Consider the following 23467-nt stretch of genomic DNA (forward strand, 5'->3'; position numbering starts at 1 on the left):
ATGACCAGCATGGTCGTATAATAATAAGGCAGAACAGTTGAAACTGGAGCAGCAGCACGGTCAGATGGACTGGGGACAGCAAGGAGTCATCATGTCAGGTAGTCCTGGGGCATGGTCCTAGGGCTCAGGTCCTCCGAGAGAGAGAGAGAGAGAGAGAGAGAATTAGAGAACGCACACTTAGATTCACACAGGACACCGAATAGGACAGGAGAGGTACTCCAGATATAACAAACTGACCCTAGCCCCCGACACATTAACTACTGCAGCATAAATACTGGAGGCTGAGACAGGAGGGGTCAGGAGACACTGTGGCCCCATCCGAGGACACCCCAGACAGGGCCAAACAGGAAGGATATAACCCCACCCACTTTGCCAAAGCACAGCCCCCACACCACTAGAGGGATATCTTCAACCACCAACTTACCATCCTGAGACAAGGCTGAGTATAGCCCACAAAGATCTCCGCCATGGCACAACCCAAGGGGGGGCGCCAACCCAGACAGGATGACCACATCAGTGAATCAACCCACTCAGGTGACGCACCCCTTCCAGGGACGGCATGAGAGAGCCCCAGTAAGCCAGTGACTCAGTCCCTGTAATAGGGTTAGAGGCAGAGAATTCCAGTGGGAAGAGGGGAACCGGCCAGGCAGAGACAGCAAGGGCGGTTCGTTGCTCCAGAGCCTTTCCGTTCACCTTCCCACTCCTGGGCCAGACTACACTCAATCATATGACCCACTGAAGAGATAAGTCTTCAGTAAGGACTTAAAGGTTGAGACCGAGTTTGCGTCTCCGACATGGGTAGGCAGACCGTTCCATAAAAATGGAGCTCTATAGGAGAAAGCCCTGCCTCCAGCTGTTTGCTTAGAAATTCTAGGGACAATTAGGAGGCCTGCGTCTTGTGACCGTAGTGTACGTGTAGGTATGTATGGCAGGACCAAATCAGAGAGATAGGTAGGAGCAAGCCCATGTAATGCTTTGTAGGTTAGCAGTAAAACCTTGAAATCAGCCCTTGCTTTGACAGGAAGCCAGTGTAGAGAGGCTAGCACTGGAGTAATATGATAAATTATTTTGGTTCTAGTCAGGATTCTAGCAGCTGTATTTAGCACCAACTGAAGTTTATTTAGTGCTTTATCCGGGTAGCCGGAAAGTAGAGCATTGCAGTAGTCTAACCTAGAAGTGACAAAAGCATGGATGAATTTTTCTGCATCATTTTTGGACGGAAAGTTTCTGATTTTTGCAATGTTACGTAGATGGAAAAAAGCTGTCCTTGAAATGGTCTTGATATGTTCTTCAAAAGAGAGATCAGGGTCCAGAGTAACGCCGAGGTCCTTCACAATTTTATTTGAGACGACTGTACAGCATTAAGATTAATTGTCAGATTCAACAGAAGATCTCTTTGTTTCTTGGGACCTAGAACAAGCATCTCTGTTTTGTCCGAGTTTAAAAGTAGAAAGTTTGCAGCCATCCACTTCCTTATGTCTGAAACACATGCTTCTAGCAAGGGCAATTTTGGGGCTTCCCCATGTTTCATTGAAATGAATCAAATGCCTACAGCTGTGTGTCATCCGCATAGCAGTGAAAGTTAACATTATGTTTTCGAATAACATCCCCAAGAGGTAAAATATATAGTGAAAACAATAGTGGTCCCAAAACGGAACCTTGAGGAACACTGAAATTTACAGTTGATTTGTCAGAGGACAAACCATTCACAGAGACAAACTGATATCTTTCCGACAGATAAGATCTAAACCAGGCCAGAACTTGTCCGTGTTGACCAATTTGGGTTTCCAATCTCTCCAAAAGAATGTGGTGATCGATGGTATCAAAAGCAGCACTAAAGTCTAGGAGCACGAGGACAGATGCAGAGCCTCGGTCCGATGCCATTAAAATGTCATTTACCACCTTCACAAGTGCCGTCTCAGTGCTATGATGGGGTCTAAAACCAGACTGAAGCATTTTGTATACATTGTTTGTCTTCAGGAAGGCAGTAAGTTGCTGCGCAACAGCCTTTTCTAAAATTTTTGAGAGGAATGGAAGATTCGATATAGGCCGATAGTTTTTTATATTTTCTGGGTCAAGGTTTGGCTTTTTCAAGAGAGGCTTTATTACTGCCACTTTTAGTGAGTTTGGTACACATCCGGTGGATAGAGAGTCGTTTATTATGTTCAACATAGGAGGGCCAAGCACAGGAAGCACCTCTTTCAGTAGTTTAGTTGGAATAGGGTCCAGTATGCTGCTTGAAGGTTTAGAGGCCATGATTATTTTCATCATTGTGTCAAGAGATATAGTACTAAAACACTTGAGCGTCTCTCTTGATCCTAGGTCCTGGGAGAGTTGTGCAGACTCAGGACAACTGAGCAACACCTCCCCCATAAACATTACAGGGATATGGCTCTGAATATATACAACACCACCTCCCCTATAAGCATTACAGGGATATGACTGAATATATACAGCAACACCTCCCCTATAAACATTACAGGGATATGACTGAATATATACAGCAACACCTCCCCTATAAACATTACAGGGATATGACTGAATATATACAGCAACACCTCCCCTATAAACATTACAGGGATATGACTGAATATATACAGCAACACCTCCCCCTATAAACATTACAGGGATATGGCTCTGAATATATACAGCAACACCTCCCCTATAAACATTACAGGGATATGACTGAATATATACAGCAACACCTCCCCTATAAACATTACAGGGATATGGCTCTGAATATATACAGCAACACCTCCCCTATAAACATTACAGGGATATGACTGAATATATACAGCAACACCTCCCCTATAAACATTACAGGGATATGGCTCTGAATATATACAGCAACACCTCCCCTATAAACATTACAGGGATATGACTGAATATATACAGCAACACCTCCCCTATAAACATTACAGGGATATGACTGAATATATACAGCAACACCTCCCCTATAAGCATTACAGGGATATGGCTCTGAATATATACAGCAACACCTCCCCTATAAGCATTACAGGGATATGACTGAATATATACAGCAACACCTCCCCTATAAACATTACAGGGATATGGCTCTGAATATATACAGCAACACCTCCCCTATAAGCATTACAGGGATATGACTGAATATATACAGCAACACCTCCCCTATAAACATTACAGGGATATGACTGAATATATACAGCAACACCTCCCCCATAAGCATTACAGGGATATGACTGAATATATACAGCAACACCTCCCCTATAAACATTACAGGGATATGGCTCTGAATATATACAGCAACACCTCCCCTATAAACATTACAGGGATATGGCTCTGAATATATACAGCAACACCTCCCCTATAAGCATTACAGGGATATGACTGAATATATACAGCAACACCTCCCTCCATAAACATTACAGGGATATGGCCTGAATATATACAGCAACACTTCCCCATAAGCATTACAGGGATATGACTGAATATATACAGCAACACCTCCCCCATAAACATTACAGGGATATGACTGAATATATACAGCAACACCTCCCCTATAAACATTACAGGGATATGGCTCTGAATATATACAGCAACACCTCCCCTATAAACATGTCTGTCTCTTCTATAGATTTTATATCCTTGTATTGCTACTGCAGTATCATCAAATTAATTATCTTAGTGAGTCTCAGAAATGGCTAATATATGAATGTTATCTGATGTTAGCAAGTTCTTGATTTCATGAACCTTATTTCTGAAGCTACATATATGTCTTTACACCCCCTGCTATATTGTGGATAAAGAGTTACCTTTGTAACAGAACACAGAGGCTGTTCTTTCATGGAAGCCTCTCCAAAAATGATCCAGGCAGAATCAGGAAATCCCCAGGGCCCTTGCCTTTTTCAGTCTTTACTTACTTCCAACATGCCAAAGCCATTCTGTCTATGTATGTGGATGACTCAACACTATACACGTCAGCTACTACAGCGACTGAAATGACTGCAACACTACACACGTCAGCTACTACAGACTGAAATGACTGCAACATTATACACGTCAGCTACTGCAGCGACTGAAATGACTGCAACACTCAACAAAGAGCTGCAGTTAGTTTCAGAGTGGGTGGCAAAGAATAAGTTAGTCCTAAATATTTCTAAAACTAAAAGCATTATATTTGGGACTAATCATTCACTAAACTCTAAACCTCAACTAAATCTGGTAATGAATAATGTGGAAATTGAGCAAGTTGAGGAGACTAAACTGTTTGGAGTATCCCTGGATTGTAAACTGTCATGGTCAAAACATATTGATACAACAGTAGCTAAGATGGGGAGAAGTCTGTCACCCTCACTACTACACCTACACTACACCCCCCACCATTACTACACCTCTACTACACACTACACCATTACTACAACCTCACTACTACACCCCTACTACCCCAACACCCTCACTACTACAAACCTACTACACCATTACTACCACCCAACACCCTCACTACTCCACCATTACTACCCCAACACCCTCACTACTACACCCTACTACCCCAACACCCTCACTACTACAAACCTACTACACCATTACTACCACCCAACACCCTCACTACTACACCATTACTACCCCAACACCCTCACTACTACACCCTACTACCCCAACACCCTCACTACTACACCCCTACTACCCCAACACCCTCACTACTACAAACCTACTACACCATTACTACCCCCAACACTGTCACTACTACACCATTACTACCCCAACACCCTCACTACTACACCCTACTACCCCAACACCCTCACTACTACACCCCTACTACACCATTACTACCCCCAACGCCCTCACTACTACACCATTACTACTACACCCCTAGTACACCATTACTACCCCCAATGCCCTCACTACTACACCCTCACTACTACAAACCCATATTACACCATTACTACCCCAACACCCTCACTACTACAAACCTACTACACCATTACTACCCCCCAACACCGTCACTACTACACCGTTACTACCCCAACACCCTCACTACTACAAACCTACTACACCATTACTACCCCCCAACACCGTCACTACTACACCATTACTACCCAAACACCCTCACTACTACAAACCCATACTACACCATTACGACACCCCCTCACCTCTCTCCCTCCTCTCCACCCCTCTCCCCCCACCTCCTCCCCTCTACCCCCACCTCCTCCCCTTCTTCTTTCACCTCTATCCTCTCCTCCACCCCCTCCTCTAACAACTCCTCCTTCTCCCTAACCCCCCTCTCTGTCTCCTCTCCTTCCTCCCTCAGCCCACATGAAGCTTTCACATTCTAATCAGTGTTTCACTTCCCAGCCAGTTCATTCTGACACACACAAGCGTGCGTGCACGCACACACATGCCAACTCATCCCACCCCAACATAACATTCCTCATGCCACATCAATGGTCTGGAGCCGTGGCCTTTTATTCAATGCAGCTGTTATTGACCCTCTCGTCCTACAGGGAGGAGGAGATTCCTCTGAAGATCCTGGCCCACAACAGTCTGGTGGGACGACTGATCGGTAAGGAGGGAAGAAACCTGAAGAAGATAGAAGAAGAGACAGGGACCAAGATTACTATCTCCTCGTAAGAGCCAGCTACCTCTCTCTCTGTGTTTGGTTTCACTGTGCTGTTCTTCCCACAGTGTTGCATGTAAAGTAATGCTCAATTCATTTCAGCCGTTTATACATCCTAAATCAACTTACACACACACACACACACACACACACACACACACGCACGCACGCACATACACACACACCAGTCACTATAGCAAGTCACAACTACTGAGTGTACAGACTCAGTCAGCAACTACCTCAATCAAATGAATTTATAAAGCCCTTCCTACATCAGCTGATATCTCAAAGCGCTGTACAGAAACCCAGCCTAAAACCCCAAACAGCAAGCAATGCAGGTGTAGAAGCACGGTGGCTAGGAAAAACTCCGTAAAAAGGCCAGAACCTAGGAAGAAACCTAGAGAGGAACCAGGCTATGAGCAGTGGCCAGTCGTCTTTTGGCTGTGCCGGGTGGAGATTATAACAGAACATGGCCAAGATGTTCAAATGTTCATAGATGACCAGCAGGGTCAAATAATAATAATCACAGTAGTTGTCGAGGGGGCAACAGGTCAGCACCTCAGGAGTAAATGTCAGTTGGCTTTTCATAGCCGATCATTAAGAGTATCTCTACCACTCCTGCTGTCTCTAGAGAGTTGAAAACAGCGGGTCTGGGACAGGTAGCACGTCCAGTGAACAGGTCAGGGTTCCATAGCCGCAGAGAAAGAAAGAAAGAGAAAAAGAGAGAATTACAGAGAGCATACTTAAATTAACACAGGACACTGGATAAGACAGGAGAAATACTCCAGATATAACAGACTGACCAGCATAAATCCTGGAGGCTGAGACAGGAGGGGTCCGGAGACACTGTGGCCCCATCCAACGATACCCCCGGACAGGGCCAACCAGGCAGGATATAACCCCACCCACTTTGCCAAGGCACAGCCCCCACACCACTAGAGGGATATCTTCAATCACCAACTTACTATCCTGAGACAAGGCCGAGTATAGACCACGAAGTTCTCCCCCACGGCACGAACCCGAGGGGTCGCCAACCCGGACAGGAAGATCACGTCAGTGACTCAACCCACTCAAGTGACGCACCCCTCCTAGGGACGGCATGGAAGAGCACCAGTAAGCCAGTGACTCAGCCCCTGTAATAGGGTTAGAGGCAGAGAATCCCAGTGGAGAGAGGGGAACCAGCCAGGCAGAGACAGCAAGGGCGGTTCATTGCTCCAGAGCCTTTCCGTTCACCTTCACACTCCTGGGCCAGACTACACTCAGTCATAGGACCTACTGAAGAGAGGAGTCTTCAATAAAGACTTAAAGGTCGAGACGAATCTGCGTCTCTCACATGGGTAGGCAGACCATTCCATAAAAACGGGGCTCTATAGGAGAAAGCCCTGCCTCCAGCTGTTTGCTTAGAAATTCTAGTGACAGTAAGGAGGCCTGCATCTTGTGACCATAGCGTACGTGTAGGTATGTACGGCAGGCCCAAATCGGAAAGATAGGTAGGAGCAAGCCCATGTAATGCTTTGTTGATTAGCAGTCAAACCTTGAAATCAGCCCTTGCCTTAACAGGAAGCCAGAGGCTAGCACTGGAGTAATATGTTCACATTTTTTGGTTCTAGTCAAGATTCTAGCAGCCGTGTTTAGCTCTAACTGAAGTTTATTTAGTGCTTTATCCGGGTAGCCGGAAAGTAGAGCGTTGCAGTAGTCTAATCTAGAGGTGACAAAAGCATGGATTCATTTTTCTACATCATTTTTGGACAAAAAGTTTCTGATTTTTGCAATGTTACGTAGATGGAAAAAAGCTGTCCTTGAAACAGTCTTGATATGTTCATCTAAAGAGAGATCAGGGTCCAGAGTAACGCCGAGGTACTTCAGTTTTATTTGAGACGACTGTACAACCATCAAGAATAATAGTCAGATCCAACAGAAGATCTCTTTGTTTCTTGGGACCTAGAACTAGCATCTCTGTTTTGTCCGAGTTTAAATGTAAAACATTTGAAGCCATCCACTTCCTTATGAAACACAGGCATCCAGGGAGGGCAATTTTGGGGCTTCACCATGTTTCATCGAAATGTACAGCTGTATGTTGTCCGCATAGCAGTGAAAGCAGATCGATGGTATCAAAAGCAGCACTAAGTTCTAGGAGCACGAGGACAGATGCAGAGCCTTGGTCTGATGCCATTAATAGGTCAGTTACCACCTTCACGAGTGCAGTCTCAGTGCTATGATGGGGTCTAAAACCAGACTGAAGCGTTTCGTATACATTGGTTGTCTTCAGGAATGCAGTAAGTTGCTGCGCAACAGCTTTTTCAAAATGTTGAGAGGAATTGGGTATTCGATATAGGCCGATAGTTTTTTATATTTTCTCGGTCAAAGTTTGGCTTGTTCAATAGAGGCTTTATTACTGCCACTTTTAGTGAGTTTGGTACACATCCGGTGGATAGAGAGCCATTTATTATGTTCAACATAGGAGGGACAAGCACAGAAAGCAGCTCTTTCCGTAGTTTAGTTGGAATAGGTTCCAGCATGCAGCTTGAAGGTTTAGAAGCCATGATTATTTTCGTCAATGTGTCAAGAGATCTAGTATTAAAAACTTGAGTGTCTCCCTTGATCCTAGATCCTGGCAGTGATGTGCAGACTCGGGACAACTGAGCTTTGGAGGAATACATAGACTGAAAGAGGAGTCTGTAATTTGCCTTCTTGTGATCATGATCTTTTCGTCAAAGAAGTTCATGAATTTATCACTGCTGTGAAAGCCATCCTCTCTTGGGGAATGCTGCTTTTCAGTTAGCTTTGCGACAGTGTCGAATTTTGTGGGGGGGATTGTTCTTATTCTCCTCAATTAAGTTGGAAAAATAGGATGATCGAGCAGCAGTAAGGGCTCTTCGATATTGCACGGTACTGTCTTTCCAAGCTAGTCGGAAGACTTCCAGTTTGGTGTGTCTCCATTTCCGCTCCAATTTTCTGGAATCTTGCTCAGAGCTTGGGTATTTTCTGTATACCAGGGAAACAGTTTCTTATGACAAATGCATCTTGGGTATTACGCAACGTTAAATTGAGTTCCTCAGTTAGTTGGTTGACTGATTTTTGTACTCTGACGTCCTTGAGGTGGTGGAGGGAGTCTGGAAGGGCATCTAGGACTCATTGGGTTGTCCGAGAATGTATAGCATGGATATTGATGATCCTTGGTTGGGGTCTGAGCAGATTTGTTTTGCGATTGCAAACATAATAAAATGTTGGTCTGATAGTCCAGGATTATGAGGAAAAACATTACATTTATTCTGTGGGACAAAACTAGGTCCAGAGTATGACTGTGGCAGTGAGTAGGTCCGGAGTGTCACGCCCTGGTCGTAGTATTTTGTGTTTTCTTTCTTTATTTGGTCAGGCCAGGGTGTGACATGGGTTTATTTTGTGGTGTGTTTGTGTATGGGGTTTTTTCGTAGGTTTTGGGTTTGTGGCTTAGTGGGGTGTTCTAGCAAAGTCTATGGTTGCCTGAGGCGGTTCTCAATCAGAGGCAGGTGATTCTCGTTGTCTCTGATTGGGAACCATATTTAGGCAGCCATATTCTTTGAGTGTTTCGTGGGTGATTGTTCTTGTCTCTGTGTGTGTTAGCACAAGATAGACTGTTTAGGTTTTCGCGTTACGTTTGTTTTTGTATTGTTCGTGTTCCATCTTCATTAAAGATGTATCGAATTAACCACGCTGCATTTTGGTCCGACTCTCTTTCACCCGAAGAAAACCGTAACACGGAGACATGTTGGACAAAACCCTCTGAGTCAATGATGGCTCCAAAAGCCTTTTGGAGTGGGTCTGTGGACTTTTCCATGTGAATATTAAAGTCACCAAATAGTAGAATATTATCTGCTATGACTACAAGGTCCGATAGGAATTCAGGGAACTCAGTGAGGAACTCTGTATATGGCCCAGGAGTCCTGTAAACAGTAGCTATAAAAAGTGATTGAGTAGGCTGCATAGATTTCATGACTAGAAGCTCAAAAGACGAAAATGCAGTCGTTTTTTTTTTGTAAATTGAAATGTTCTATCGTAAATGTTAGAAACACCTCCGCCTTTGCGGGATGCACGGGGGATATGGTCACTAGTGTAACCAGGAGGTGAGGCCTCATTTAACACAGTACATTCATCAGGCTTAAGGTCTTTATTCCAGTGGGATCGCTAAGGCGAACACCGCCATGTTTTGTTTTGCCCAATCTAGATAGATGCACAGACACTCAATGGGGATAGCTGAGCTGACTACACTGACTGTGCTAGTGGCAGACTCAACTAAGCTGGCAGGCTGGCTAACAGTTTGCTGCTTGGCCTGCACCATCTCTCATTGTGGAGCTAGGGGAGTTAGACCCCTGTCTATGTTCGTAGATAAGATGAGAGCACCCCTACAGCTAGGATGGAGTCCGTCACTCCTTAGCAGGCCAGGCTTGGTCCTGTTTGTGAGTGAGTCCCAGAAAGAGGGCCAATTATCTACAAATTCTATATTTTGGGAGGGGCAGAAAACAGTTTCAATCAGCGATTGAGTTGTGAGACTGCTGTAGAGCTCATCACTCCCCCTAACTGGGAGGGGGCCAGAGACAATTACTCGATGCCGAAACATCTTTCTAACTGATTTACACGCAGATGCTATTTTGCGCTTGGTGACCTCTGACAGTTTCATCCTAACATCGTTGGTGCCGACGTGGATAACAATATCTCTATACTCTCTACACTCGCCAGTTTTAGCGTTAGCCAGCACCATCTTCAGATTAGCCTTAATGTTGGTAGCCCAGCCCCCTGGTAAACAGTGTATGATTACTGGATGATTTGTTTTAAGTCTAATACTTAATGGTAATGGTTTCGCCAATGACTAGGGTTTTTAATTTGTCAGAGCTAATGGTGGAAGGCTTCGGCATCTCAGACCCCATAGCGGGAGGAAGAGAGACCAGAGAAGGCTCGGTCTCTGACCTGTTGCTTAATGAGGAGAACCGGTTGAAAGTTTATTTTGGCTGAATGAGCGACACCGGTTGAACATTCCTACAGCAATTTAAAAAATATATAAAACGGTAATTAAAAAGTAAAAACCGACAAGTTGGCAGGTAGCAAAGTAAGGTTAGCAACACGCCACACAGCAGCATGTAAACAAGTCTACAAGTTGTGACCGGAAATGATGTCCCAACTGAGTCTGTTCACTACCTAGTGTACAGACTCAGTCACAGACTACCTAGTGTACAGACTCAGTCACAGACTGCCTAGTGTACAGACTCAGTCACAGACTACCTAGTGTACAGACTCAGTCACAGACTGCCTAGTGTACAGACTCAGTCACAGACTGCCTAGTGTACAGACTCAGCCACAGACTACCTAGTGTACAGACTCAGTCACAGACTGCCTAGTGTACAGACTCAGTCACAGACTGCCTAGTGTACAGACTCAGTCAGACTGCCTAGTGTACAGACTCAGTCACAGACTACCTAGTGTACAGACTCAGTCACAGACTGCCTAGTGTACAGACTCAGTCACAGACTGCCTAGTGTACAGACTCAGTCACAGACTACCTAGTGTACAGACTCAGTCACAGACTGCCTAGTGTACAGACTCAGTCACAGACTACCTAGTGTACAGACTCAGCCACAGACGACCTAGTGTACAGACTCAGTCGCATACTGCCTAGTGTACAGACTCAGTCACAGACTACCTAGTGTACAGACTCAGTCACAGACTGCCTAGTGTACAGACTCAGTCACAGACTGCCTAGTGTACAGACTCAGTCACAGACTGCCTAGTGTACAGACTCAGTCACAGACTACCTAGTGTACAGACTCAGTCACAGACTGCCTAGTGTACAGACTCAGTCACAGACTACCTAGTGTACAGACTCAGTCACAGACTGCCTAGTGTACAGACTCAGTCACAGACTGCCTAGTGTACAGACTCAGTCACAGACTGCCTAGTGTACAGACTCAGTCACAGACTACCTAGTGTACAGACTCAGTCACAGACTGCCTAGTGTACAGACTCAGTCACAGACTACCTAGTGTACAGACTCAGTCACAGACTGCCTAGTGTACAGACTCAGTCACAGACTACCTAGTGTACAGACTCAGCCACAGACGACCTAGTGTACAGACTCAGTCACAGACTGCCTAGTGTACAGACTCAGTCACAGACTGCCTAGTGTACAGACTCAGTCACAGACTGCCTAGTAGTGTTGGAAAAAGTACCCCATTTTCATACTCAAGTAAAAGTGAAAGTCACCCAGTAAAATATTACTTGAGTAAAAGTCTAAAAGTATTTGGTTTTAAAATGTACTTAAGTTTAAAAAGTTAAAGTACAGTATATATATTGAACAAACCAGATGGCCCCATTTTTATTGACGGATAGCCAGGTGAATGTGGCAACAAACAAAAAACATTCACTCAGTGGCAGTCCTATGGGTGAAAACAGCTTGTTGATGAGAAGGACAAGAATCGTGTTAACAGGCGGGCCACAAATAATGGAGCAGTACAACAATGTGCAGAATGGCATCTCGGAACATACAACTTGTCGGTCCTTGTCACGGATGGGCTATTGCAGCAGACGACCACACCGGGTTCCACTCCTATTAGCAAGAACAAGCAGCTCCTATGGGCACGCGAGTGGAAAAACATTGCCTGGTCTGACAAATCCCAGTTCCTGTTCCTGCCTAAATGACTACCGCACCATAGCACTCATGTCAGTAGCCATGAAGTGCTTTAAAAGGCTGGTCATGGCTCACATCAACACCATCATCCCAGAAACCCTAGACCCACTACAATTCGCATACCGCCCAGATCCACAGGTGACACAATCTCAATCGCACTCCAAACTGCCCTTTCCCACCTGGACAAAAGGAACACCTATGTGAGAATGCTGTTCATTGACTACAGATCAGCATTCAACACCATAGTGCCCACAGAGCTCATCACTAAGCTAAGGACCCTGGGACTAAACACCTCCCTCTACAACTGGATCCTGGACTTCTTGACGGGCCGCCCCCAGGTGGTAAGGGTAGGCAAAAACACATCCGCCACGCTAATCCTCACACGGGGGCTCCTCAGGGGTGCGCGTTTAGTCCCCTCCTGTACTCTGTACTGTTCACGCACGACTGCTTGGCCAGGCACGACTCCAACACCATCATTAAGTTTTGCAGATGACACAACAGTAGTAGGCCTGATCACCGACAACGATGAGACAGCTTATAGGGAGGAGGTCAGAGACCTGGCAGTGTGGTACCAGGACAAAAACCTCTCCCTCAACGTGATCAAGACAAAGGAGCTGATCATGGATTACAGGAAAAGGAGGACCGAGCACGCCCCCATTCTCATCGAGGGGGCTGCAGTGGAGCAGGTTGAGAGCGTCAAGTTCCTTGGTGTCCACATCCACATCACCAACAAACTAACATGGTCCAAACACACCAAGACAGTCGTGAAGAGGGCACGACAACACCTTTTCCCCCTCAGGAGACTGAATAGATTTGGAATGGGTCCCCAGATCCTCAAAAAGTTCTACAGCTGCACCATCAAGAGCATCCTGACCAGTTGCATCACCGCCTTGTATGGCAACTGCTCGGCATCCAACCATAAGGTGCTACAGGGGGTAGTGCATACGGCCCAGTACGTCACTGGGGCCAAGCTTCCTGCCATCCAGGATCTATATGCTATGCCCTGCGCTACAAAGGTTAACAGCTTCTACCACCAAGCCATAAGACTGCTGATCAAAATGGCCACCTGGACTATTTACATTGACACCCCCCCCCGCCCTTTGTTTTTACACTGCTGCTACTCACTGTTTATTATCTATGCATAGTCACTTTACCCCTACCTATGTGGAAAAATGTAATTGACTAACCTGTACCCCCACACGTTGACTCGGTACTCCCTGTTTATAGCCTCATTGTTAGATCTCATTGTTTTATTTTTTACTTTAGTTTATTTTGTAAATATTTTCTTAAATCTATTTCTTGAACTGCATTGTTGGTTAAGGTCTTGTAAGTAAGCATTTCACTGTTGTATTCGGCACATGTGAAAAATAAAATTAGATTTGTTATGCTGATGGAAGAGTCAGGATTTGGCGTAAGCAGCAAGAGGCCCCATCCTGGCTGGTGTCATGACGTTGGCCTGGGGGTTGGTTTATGACAGTCATAAATACCTATCCCCCCTTTTTCCTCTCTCTACCCTACTGATGTGACATTTGAAAACCCTTTGGTTAACATAGAGATTCTGGGAACATCAGAAGGTGGGGGGAAATTAACTGTATTCTGGTAATCCGACCAATTGAACATATGCGGTGGTACTTAATGAATATGATGTCAGTTCGGTTGTCATCTGGGACATTCTCATCAATGATAGGATGACATAAACTCTACAGTGGAAAGTCTGCACATTGTAGTTATCGGATTCACATGGAACTGTTGTTTAATTTAAATGTTTGAATATAAAATAATTGGTGAAGAGATGAAATGTAATTTTAGCTTCCAAATGAGAGATTTGGGTTTTCATAAGGTTAGGGCTCTGCTCAATCAGTGGCCCGCCCCTGTGAAGAGACATGGGTTATAAAACTTTTCAGACACACCCTTCTCGCTCCACAATATGAAGCCTTGACGAAAATGTAACCTCCTGTTCCAAGTACGTGAGGTCTGCAGCCTCTGCGTTAAAAGGACTAACATGTCAACTACAGAACTAAGCCAACCTCAGCGTAAGCTTTGGTTGCGAATGGTATGAACTTTGAACTCTTATTCACTACAGAAGTGATACCTCCTAGCTGTTGAGTTAGCAACAGCAGCTGCAAACGTGGGCTTGGAAAGAACAGACAGAGTATCCCGTCTACCACACAACGACATTACTACAACGTATCCAATTTACCACCAGAGACATTCTTCAAAGGACTCGGTTGGGCAACACGGCCTTCCATCTACCACCAACCTACCAAAGTGCAGCTCAGAGTAAATATTTATTGCATTCTCCAAATGGCCGGTAATTTAGAATGCATAAGATAATGTATTTACGATAGAGACATCGCTTCTCCCTTTGTTCCTCAGTCTTCCCGCTCTTTCACTCAAACCATTCCCCCTTTTCTTTGTGTAACCAGCTGTCATATCTGGTCCGTCCGCTAGGGATGTTTTCCTTTATGACGTCATTAGTAATCAAGGTATGATTCATTCTGTGTATATGTAATTCTGTGTGATTAGTTAGGTATTTAGTAAATAAATAATTAAACCAAATGTTGTATTGCTGATTCAACTTGTTAGCCAGGGTTTGTGAAGATAACCAAGAATTTACAACGTTCAGATGAGACTGAATTAAGGTGACGATTAATACTGACTGCTATTGATGTAAAATATTACTAGGTCTTATTCAGTTTATTCAGAGTTTAATCAGAAGATAATAGCTCTATAAATATTATTTCGTGGTGCCTCGACTCTCTAGTTAATTACATTTACAAGATTAGCTCAATCAGGTAATATTAATATATTACGGAGAAAGGAAATTAATGGCTCTGTATCATTGTGTTGGGGGGTAATGAATGGCTCTGTATCATTGTGTTGGGGGGTAATGAATGGCTCTGTATCATTGTGTTGGGGGGTAATGAATGGCTCTGTATCATTGTGTTGGGGGGTAATGAATGGCTCTGTCTCATTGTGTTGGGGGTTAATGAATGGCTCTGTATCATTGTGTTGGGGGGTAATGAATGGCTCTGTATCATTGTGTTGGGGGGTAATGAATGGTTCTGTATCATTGTGTTGGGGGGGGTAATGAATGGCTCTGTATCATTGTGTTGGGGGTAGTGAATGGTTCTGTATCATTGTGTTGGGGGGGGTAGTGAATGGCTCTGTGTCATTGTGTTGGGGGGTAGTGAATGGCTCTGTATCATTGTGTTGGGGGAGGTAATGAATGGTTCTGTATCATTGTGTTGGGGGAGGTAATGAATGGTTCTGTATCATTGTGTTGGGGGAGGTAATGAATGGCTCTGTATCATTGTGTTGGGGGGTAATGAATGGCTCTGTATCATTGTGTTGGGGGTAATGAATGGCTCTGTGTCATTGTGTTGGGGGTAATGAATGGCTTTGTATCATTGTGTTGGGGGGTAATGAATGGTTCTGTATCATTGTGTTGGGGGTGGGGTGATGAATGGCTCTGTATCATTGTGTTGGGGGGTAATGAATGGCTCTGTATCATTGTGTTGGGGGGTAATGAATGGCTCTGTATCATTGTGTTGGGGGTAATGAATGAATGGCTCTGTATCATTGTGTTGGGGGGGGGGTAATGAATGGCTCTGTATCATTGTGTTGGGGGTAGTGAATGGCTCTGTATCATTGTGTTGGGGGTTGGGGGAGGTATGAATGGTTCTGTATCATTGTGTTGGGGGGTAGTGAATGGCTCTGTATCATTGTGTTGGGGGTAATGAATGGCTCTGTATCATTGTGTTGGGGGGTAATGAATGGCTCTGTATCATTGTGTTGGGGGTAATGAATGGTTCTGTATCATTGTGTTGGGGGGGGTAATGAATGGCTCTGTATCATTGTGTTGGGGGGTAGTGAATGGCTCTGTATCATTGTGTTGGGGGAGGTAATGAATGGTTCTGTATCATTGTGTTGGGGGTAATGAATGGTTCTGTATCATTGTGTTGGGGGGGGTAATGAATGGCTCTGTATCATTGTGTTGGGGGGTAATGAATGGCTCTGTATCATTGTGTTGGGGGTAATGAATGGCTCTGTGTCATTGTGTTGGGGGTAATGAATGGCTTTGTATCATTGTGTTGGGGGGTAATGAATGGTTCTGTATCATTGTGTTGGGGGTGGGGTGATGAATGGCTCTGTATCATTGTGTTGGGGGTAATGAATGGCTCTGTGTCATTGTGTTGGGGGTAATGAATGGCTCTGTATCATTGTGTTGGGGGGTAATGAATGGCTCTCTATCATTGTGTTGGGGGTAATGAATGGCTCTGTATCATTGTGTTGGGGGGTAATGAATGGCTCTGTATCATTGTGTTGGGGGGTAATGAATGGCTCTGTGTCATTGTGTTGGGGGGTAATGGATGGCTCTGTATCATTGTGTTGGGGGTAATGAATGGCTCTGTATCATTGTGTTGGGGGGTAATGAATGGTTCTGTATCATTGTGTTGGGGGGATAGTGAATGGCTCTGTGTCATTGTGTTGGGGGGTAGTGAATGGCTCTGTATCATTGTGTTGGGGGGGGTAATGAATGGTTCTGTATCATTGTGTTGGGGGAGGTAATGAATGGCTATGTATCATTGTGTTGGGGGGGTAATGAATGGCTCTGTATCAAGGGTTGGGGGTAATGAATGGCTCTGTATCATTGTGTTGGGGTGGTAATGAATGGCTCTGTATCATTGTGTTGGGGGGTAATGAATGGCTCTGTGTCATTGTGTTGGGGGGTAATGGATGGCTCTGTATCATTGTGTTGGGGGGTAATGAATGGCTCTGTATCATTGTGTTGGGGGGGGTAATGAATGGTTCTGTATCATTGTGTTGGGGGGATAGTGAATGGCTCTGTGTCATTGTGTTGGGGGGTAGTGAATGGCTCTGTATCATTGTGTTGGGGGGTAATGAATGGTTCTGTATCATTGTGTTGGGGGGAGGTAATGAATGGCTATGTATCATTGTGTTGGGGGGTAATGAATGGCTCTGTATCATTGGTTGGGGGTAATGAATGGCTCTGTATCATTGTGTTGGGGTGGTAATGAATGGCTCTGTATCATTGTGTTGGGGGGTAATGAATGGCTCTGTATCATTGTGTTGGGGGTAATGAATGGCTCTGTATCATTGTGTTGGGGGTAATGAATGGCTCTGTATCATTGTGTTGTGGGGTAATGAATGGCTCTGTATCATTGTGTTGGGGGGTAATGAATGGCTCTGTATCATTGTGTGTTGGGGGGTAATGAATGGCTCTGTATCATTGTGTTGGGGGGTAATGAATGGCTCTGTGTCATTGTGTTGGGGGTAATGAATGGCTCTGTGTCATTGTGTTGGGGGGTAATGAATGGTTCTGTATCATTGTGTTGGGGGTGGGGGTAATGAATGGTTCTGTATCATTGTGTTTGGGGGTGGGGGTAATGAATGGCTCTGTATCATTGTGTTGGGGGGTAATGAATGGCTCTGTGTCATTGTATTGGGGGGTAATAATGAATGGCTTTGTGTCATTGTGTTGGGGGCGTAATGAATGGCTCTGTGTCATTGTGTTGGGGGAGGTAATGAATGGCTCTGTATCATTGTGTTGGGGGTAATGAATGGCTCTGTGTCATTGTGTTGGGGGGCGTAATGAATGGCTCTGTGTCATTGTGTTGGGGGGTAATGAATGGCTCTGTATCATTGTGTTGGGGGGGGGCTCTGTGAGGTAATGAATGGCTCTGTGTCATTATGTTGGGGGGTAATGAATGGCTCTGTATCATTGTGTTGGGGGGGGTAATGAATGGCTCTGTGTCATTGTGTTGGGGGAGGTAATGAATGGCTCTGTATCATTGTGTGTGGGGGGTAATGAATGGCTCTGTATCATTGTGTGTGGGGGTAATGAATGGTTCTGTATCATTGTGTTGGGGGTAATGAATGGCTCTGTGTCATTGTGTTGGGGGTAATGAATGGCTCTGTATCATTGTGTTGGGGGGTGGGGGTAATGAATGGTTCTGTATCATTGTGTTTGGGGGGTGGGGGTAATGGGGTGTAATGAATGGGGTGTTGGGGGGTAATGAATGGCTCTGTATCATTGTGTTGGGGGGGGTAATGAATGGCTCTGTGTCATTGTGTTGGGGGGAATGGCTCTGTAATGAATGGCTCTGTGTCATTGTGTTGGGGGGGTAATGAGGTAATGAATGGCTCTGTATCATTGTGTTGGGGGGTAATGAATGGCTCTGTGTCATTGTGTTGGGGGCGTAATGAATGGCTCTGTGTCATTGTGTTGGGGAGGTAATGAATGGCTCTGTATCATTGTGTTGGGGGTAATGAATGGCTCTGTATCATTGTGTTGGGGGGGGTAATGAATGGCTCTGTATCATTGTGTTGGGGGGTAATGAATGGCTCTGTATCATTGTGTTGGGGGGTAATGAATGGCTCTGTATCATTGTGTTGGGGGGAGGTAATGAATGGCTCTGTGTCATTGTGTTGGGGGTAATGAATGGCTCTGTATCATTGTGTTGGGGGGGTAATGAATGGCTCTGTGTCATTGTGTTGGGGGAGGTAATGAATGGCTCTGTATCATTGTGTTGGGAGGGGGGTAATGAATGGGAGGGTGTGTGACAGAGAGGGTGTGTGACAGAGAGGGTGTGTGACAGAGAGGGTGTGTGACAGAGAGGGTGTGTGACAGAGAGGGTGTGAGCGCGACTGAGTGTTCTGAGAAGGGTTTCTATTCTCCATCCTTTCGTCCTGTAGTGACATCACAATCCAGATGTGTCTGGACCATCTGTATCCCAGAGAGGACCATCAATAAGGGAATCCAGATGTGTCTGGACCATCTGTAACCCAGAGAGGACCATCTATAAGGGAATCCAGATGTGTCTGGACCATCTAACCCAGAGAGGACCATCTATAAGGGAATCCAGATGTGTCTGGACCATCTGTAACCCAGAGAGGACCATCTATAAGGGAATACAGATGTGTCTGGACCATCTGTATCCCAGAGAGGACCATCTATAAGGGAATCCAGATGTGTCTGGACCATCTAACCCAGAGAGGACCATCTATAAGGGAATCCAGATGTGTCTGGACCATCTGTAACCCAGAGAGGACCATCTATAACGGAATACAGATGTGTCTGGACCATCTGTAACCCAGAGAGGACCATCTATAAGGGAATCCAGATGTGTCTGGACCATCTGTATGCCAGAGAGGACCATCTATAAGGGAATCCAGATGTGTCCAGGACCATCTGTATCCCAGATAGGGGCATCTATAAGGGAATCCATGTGTGTGGACCATCCATCTATAAGTAGATGTGTCCCCAGAACCCAGAAGACCATCTATAAGGGAATCCAGATGTGTCTGGACCATCTGTAACCCAGAGAGGACCATCTATAAGGGAATCCAGATGTGTCCAGGACCATCTGTATCCCAGAGAGGACCATCTATAAGGGAAACCAGATGTGTCTGGACCATCTAACCCAGAGAGGACCATCTATAAGGGAATCCAGATTTGTCTGTGCCATCTGTAACCCAGAGAGGACCATCTATAAGGGAATCCAGATGTGTCTGGACCATTTAACCCAGAGAGGACCATCTATAAGGGAATCCAGATGTGTCTGGACCATCTGTATGCCAGAGAGGACCATCTATAAGGGAATCCAGATGTGTCCAGGACCATCTGTATCCCAGATAGGAACATCTATAAGGGAATCCAAGTGTGTGGACCATCTGTAACCCAGAGAAGACCATCTATAAGGGAATCCAGATGTGTCTGGACCATCTGTAACCCAGAGAGGAACATCTATAAGGGAATCCAGATGTGTCTGGACCATCTGTAACCCAGAGAGGACCATCTATAAGGGAATCCAGATGGGTCCAGGACAATCTGTATCCCAGAGAGGACCATCTATAAGGGAAACCAGATGTGTCTGGACCATCTAACCAAGAAAGGACCATCTATAAGGGAATCCAGATTTGTCTGGGCCATTTGTAACCCAGAGAGGACCATCTATAAGGGAATCAAGATGTGTCTGGACCATTTAACCCAGAGAGGACCATCTATAAGGGAATCCAGATGTGTCTGGACCATCTGTATCCCAGAGAAGACCATCTATAAGGGAATCCAGATGTGTCTGGACCAACTGTAACCCAGAGAAGACCATCTATAAGGGAATCCAGATGTGTCTGGACCATTTAACCCAGAGAGGACCATCTATAAGGGAATCCAGATGTGTCTGGGCCATCTGTAATCCAGAGAGGACCATCTATAAGGGAATCCAGATGTGTCCAGGACCATCTGTAACCCAGGGAAGCATTAGGGTTACTTGCTGACTTGATGTATGTGTTCCAGGTTACAGGACATAACCATCTGTAACCCAGAGAGGACCATCACAGTGAAGGGCAGTATGGAGGCGTGCTGTAAGGCTGAGGGGGAGGTCATGAGGAAACTGAGGGACGCCTACGAGAACGACATCGCTGCTGTTAACGTAAGGCTTCATGTAAACACTGGCTGTCTGTCTGTCAGTCTGGCTGTCTGTCTGGCTGTGTCAGTTGGTTAGCTTGGCCTCTGACTCATTCTTATAGCAGCACAAACTCTAACACTTCACTTCCCACCCCACCCACCCGATACCACAGCCCTGTCTCACCCAGCCCCAACACACATGATCTGATACCACAGCCCTGTCTCACCCAGCCCCAACACACATGATCTGATTCCTCAGCCCTGTCTCACCCAGCCCCAACACACATGATCTGATACCTCAGCCCTGTCTCACCCAGCCCCAACACACATGATCTGATACCACAGCCCTGTCTCACCCAGCCCCAACACACATGATCTGATACCACAGCCCTGTCTCACCCAGCCCCAACACACATGATCTGATACCACAGCCCTGTCTCACCCAGCCCCAACACACATGATCTGATTCCTCAGCCCTGTCTCAACCAGCCCCAACACACATGATCTGATACCTCAGCCCTGTCTCACCCAGCCCCAACACACATGATCTGATACCACAGCCCTGTCTCACCCAGCCCCAACACACATGATCTGATTCCTCAGCCCTGTCTCACCCAGCCCCAACACACATGATCTGATACCTCAGCCCTGTCTCACCCAGCCCCAACACACATGATCTGATACCTCAGCCCTGTCTCACCCAGCCCCAACACACATGATCTGATACCACAGCCCTGTCTCACCCAGCCCCAACACACATGATCTGATTCCTCAGCCCTGTCTCACCCAGCCCCAACACACATGATCTGATACCACAGCCCTGTCTCACCCAGCCCCAACACACATGATCTGATACCTCATCCCTGTTTCACCCAGCTCCAACACACTTGATCTGATACCTCAGCCCTGTCTCACCCAGCCCCAACACACATGATCTGATACCTCATCCCTGTTTCACCCAGCTCCAACACACTTGATCTGATACCTCATCCCTGTCTCACCCAACTCCAACACACATGATCTGATACCACAGCCCTGTCTCACCCAGCCCCAACACACATGATCTGATACCACAGCCCTGTCTCACCCAGCTCCAACACACATGATCTGATACCACAGCCCTGTCTCACCCAGCTCCACACACATGATCTGATACCACAGCCCTGTCTCACCCAGCTCCACACACATGATCTGATACCACAGCCCTGTCTCACCCAGCTCCACACACATGATCTGATACCACAGCCCTGTCTCACCCAGCTCCACACACATGATCTGATACCACAGCCCTGTCTCACCCAGCTCCACACACATGATCTGATACCACAGCCCTGTCTCACCCAGCCCCAACACACACTCAGTCATGACATCAGTGTGCACCTGTGAGATTTCAACCACACAGAGACATAACTGGTGACTTGACTATGTTATGCAACATTGAGAATAATTCATTCTGAAAACAGTATTTCATAAATATAGCTGTGAGCATCAATGACTCAGTTGGGTAACAAAGCACTCTATTATGTAGTCTCTCTCTCTCTCTGCTGATTGCGCAAGTGGTAGTAGGACTTCCAGTTTCACATTTTCCACAATACAATATACATTTTTCACTACGTTAAGACTGTTTTTCAGCAACAATATGTGATATATATATATAGATAACACATAATTTCACATTGGTCATCTGCATAATTAAAATCTAACATAAATTTGCATAGGACAAAGTCCAATTGATCAACAGTTATTGTTAGTATCCCATCTAGTATCCCATTGTGCCACAGGTGCCAATGACCTCTACAGTGCCACTAGCTGGTCTGGTGCAGCCATCTAACTCGTTTTTCAAGTCGGTTAGGACATCTACATGACACAAGTCATTTTTCCAACAATTGTTTACAGATTATTTCACTTATAATTCACTGTATCACAATTCCAGTAGGTCAGAAGTTTACATACACTAAGTTGACTGTGCCTTTAAACAGCTTAGAAAACTCCAGAAAATGTTGTCATGGCTTTAGAAGCTTCTGATAGGCTAAATGACATCATTTGAGTCAATTGGAGGTGTACCTGTAGATGTATTTCAAGGACTACCTTTGAACTCAGTGCCTCTTTGCTTGACATCATGGGAAAATCAAAATAAATCAGCCAAGACCTCAGAAAAAAATTGTAGACCTCCACAAGTCTGGTTCATCTTTGGGAGCAATTTCCAAATGCCTGAAGGTACCACGTTCATCTGTACAAACAATAGTACGCAAGTATAAACATCATGGGACCACACAGCCGTCATACCGCTCAGGAAGGAGACGCGTTAAATCTCCTAGAGATGAACGTACTTTGGTGTGAAAAGTTCAAATCAATCCCAGAACAACAGCAAAGGACCTTGTGAAGATGCTGGAGGAAATGGGTACAAAGCCACTGCTCCAAAACCACCATAAAAAAACATGGTTTTGCAATGTGGTTTGCAATGTCCACACTATATTTCTGATCAATTTCAATGGACATTTCTTTTGTGCTTTTCTTTCATAAACAAGGAAATTCCTGTGACCCCAAACTTTTGAAAGGTAGTGTACTGTAGGTCGAGTTAAAGTGACTATGCATAGATAATAAACAGAGTAGCAGCAGTGTAAAAGAGGGGGGGTGCAATGAAAATAGTCTGGGTAGCCATTTGATTATCTGTTCAAGAGTCTTATGGCTTGGCGGTAGAAGCTGTTAAGAACCCTTTTGGACCCAGACTTGCCGTGCAGTAGTAGAGAGAACAGTCTATGACTGGGTGGCTGGAGTCTGA

General features: G+C 45.5%; 1 protein-coding gene across 2 annotated transcripts in view; it reads left to right on the forward strand.

The window, feature by feature from the left end:
- The window catches only part of igf2bp2a (insulin-like growth factor 2 mRNA binding protein 2a), a 98002-nt gene that overhangs the window by 55289 nt on the left and 19246 nt on the right, over positions 1-23467 (forward strand). For both annotated transcript variants that reach the window (XM_042320070.1, XM_042320071.1), the window contains exons 8-9: positions 5484-5606; positions 20575-20710. In XM_042320070.1, the coding sequence (XP_042176004.1) occupies positions 5484-5606; positions 20575-20710 (259 nt within the window). The remainder of the gene's footprint in view (positions 1-5483; positions 5607-20574; positions 20711-23467) is intronic.

This window comes from Oncorhynchus tshawytscha, linkage group LG03 (genome assembly GCF_018296145.1).
Source record: "Oncorhynchus tshawytscha isolate Ot180627B linkage group LG03, Otsh_v2.0, whole genome shotgun sequence".
In the NCBI taxonomy this organism is placed as follows: Eukaryota; Metazoa; Chordata; class Actinopteri; order Salmoniformes; family Salmonidae; genus Oncorhynchus; species Oncorhynchus tshawytscha.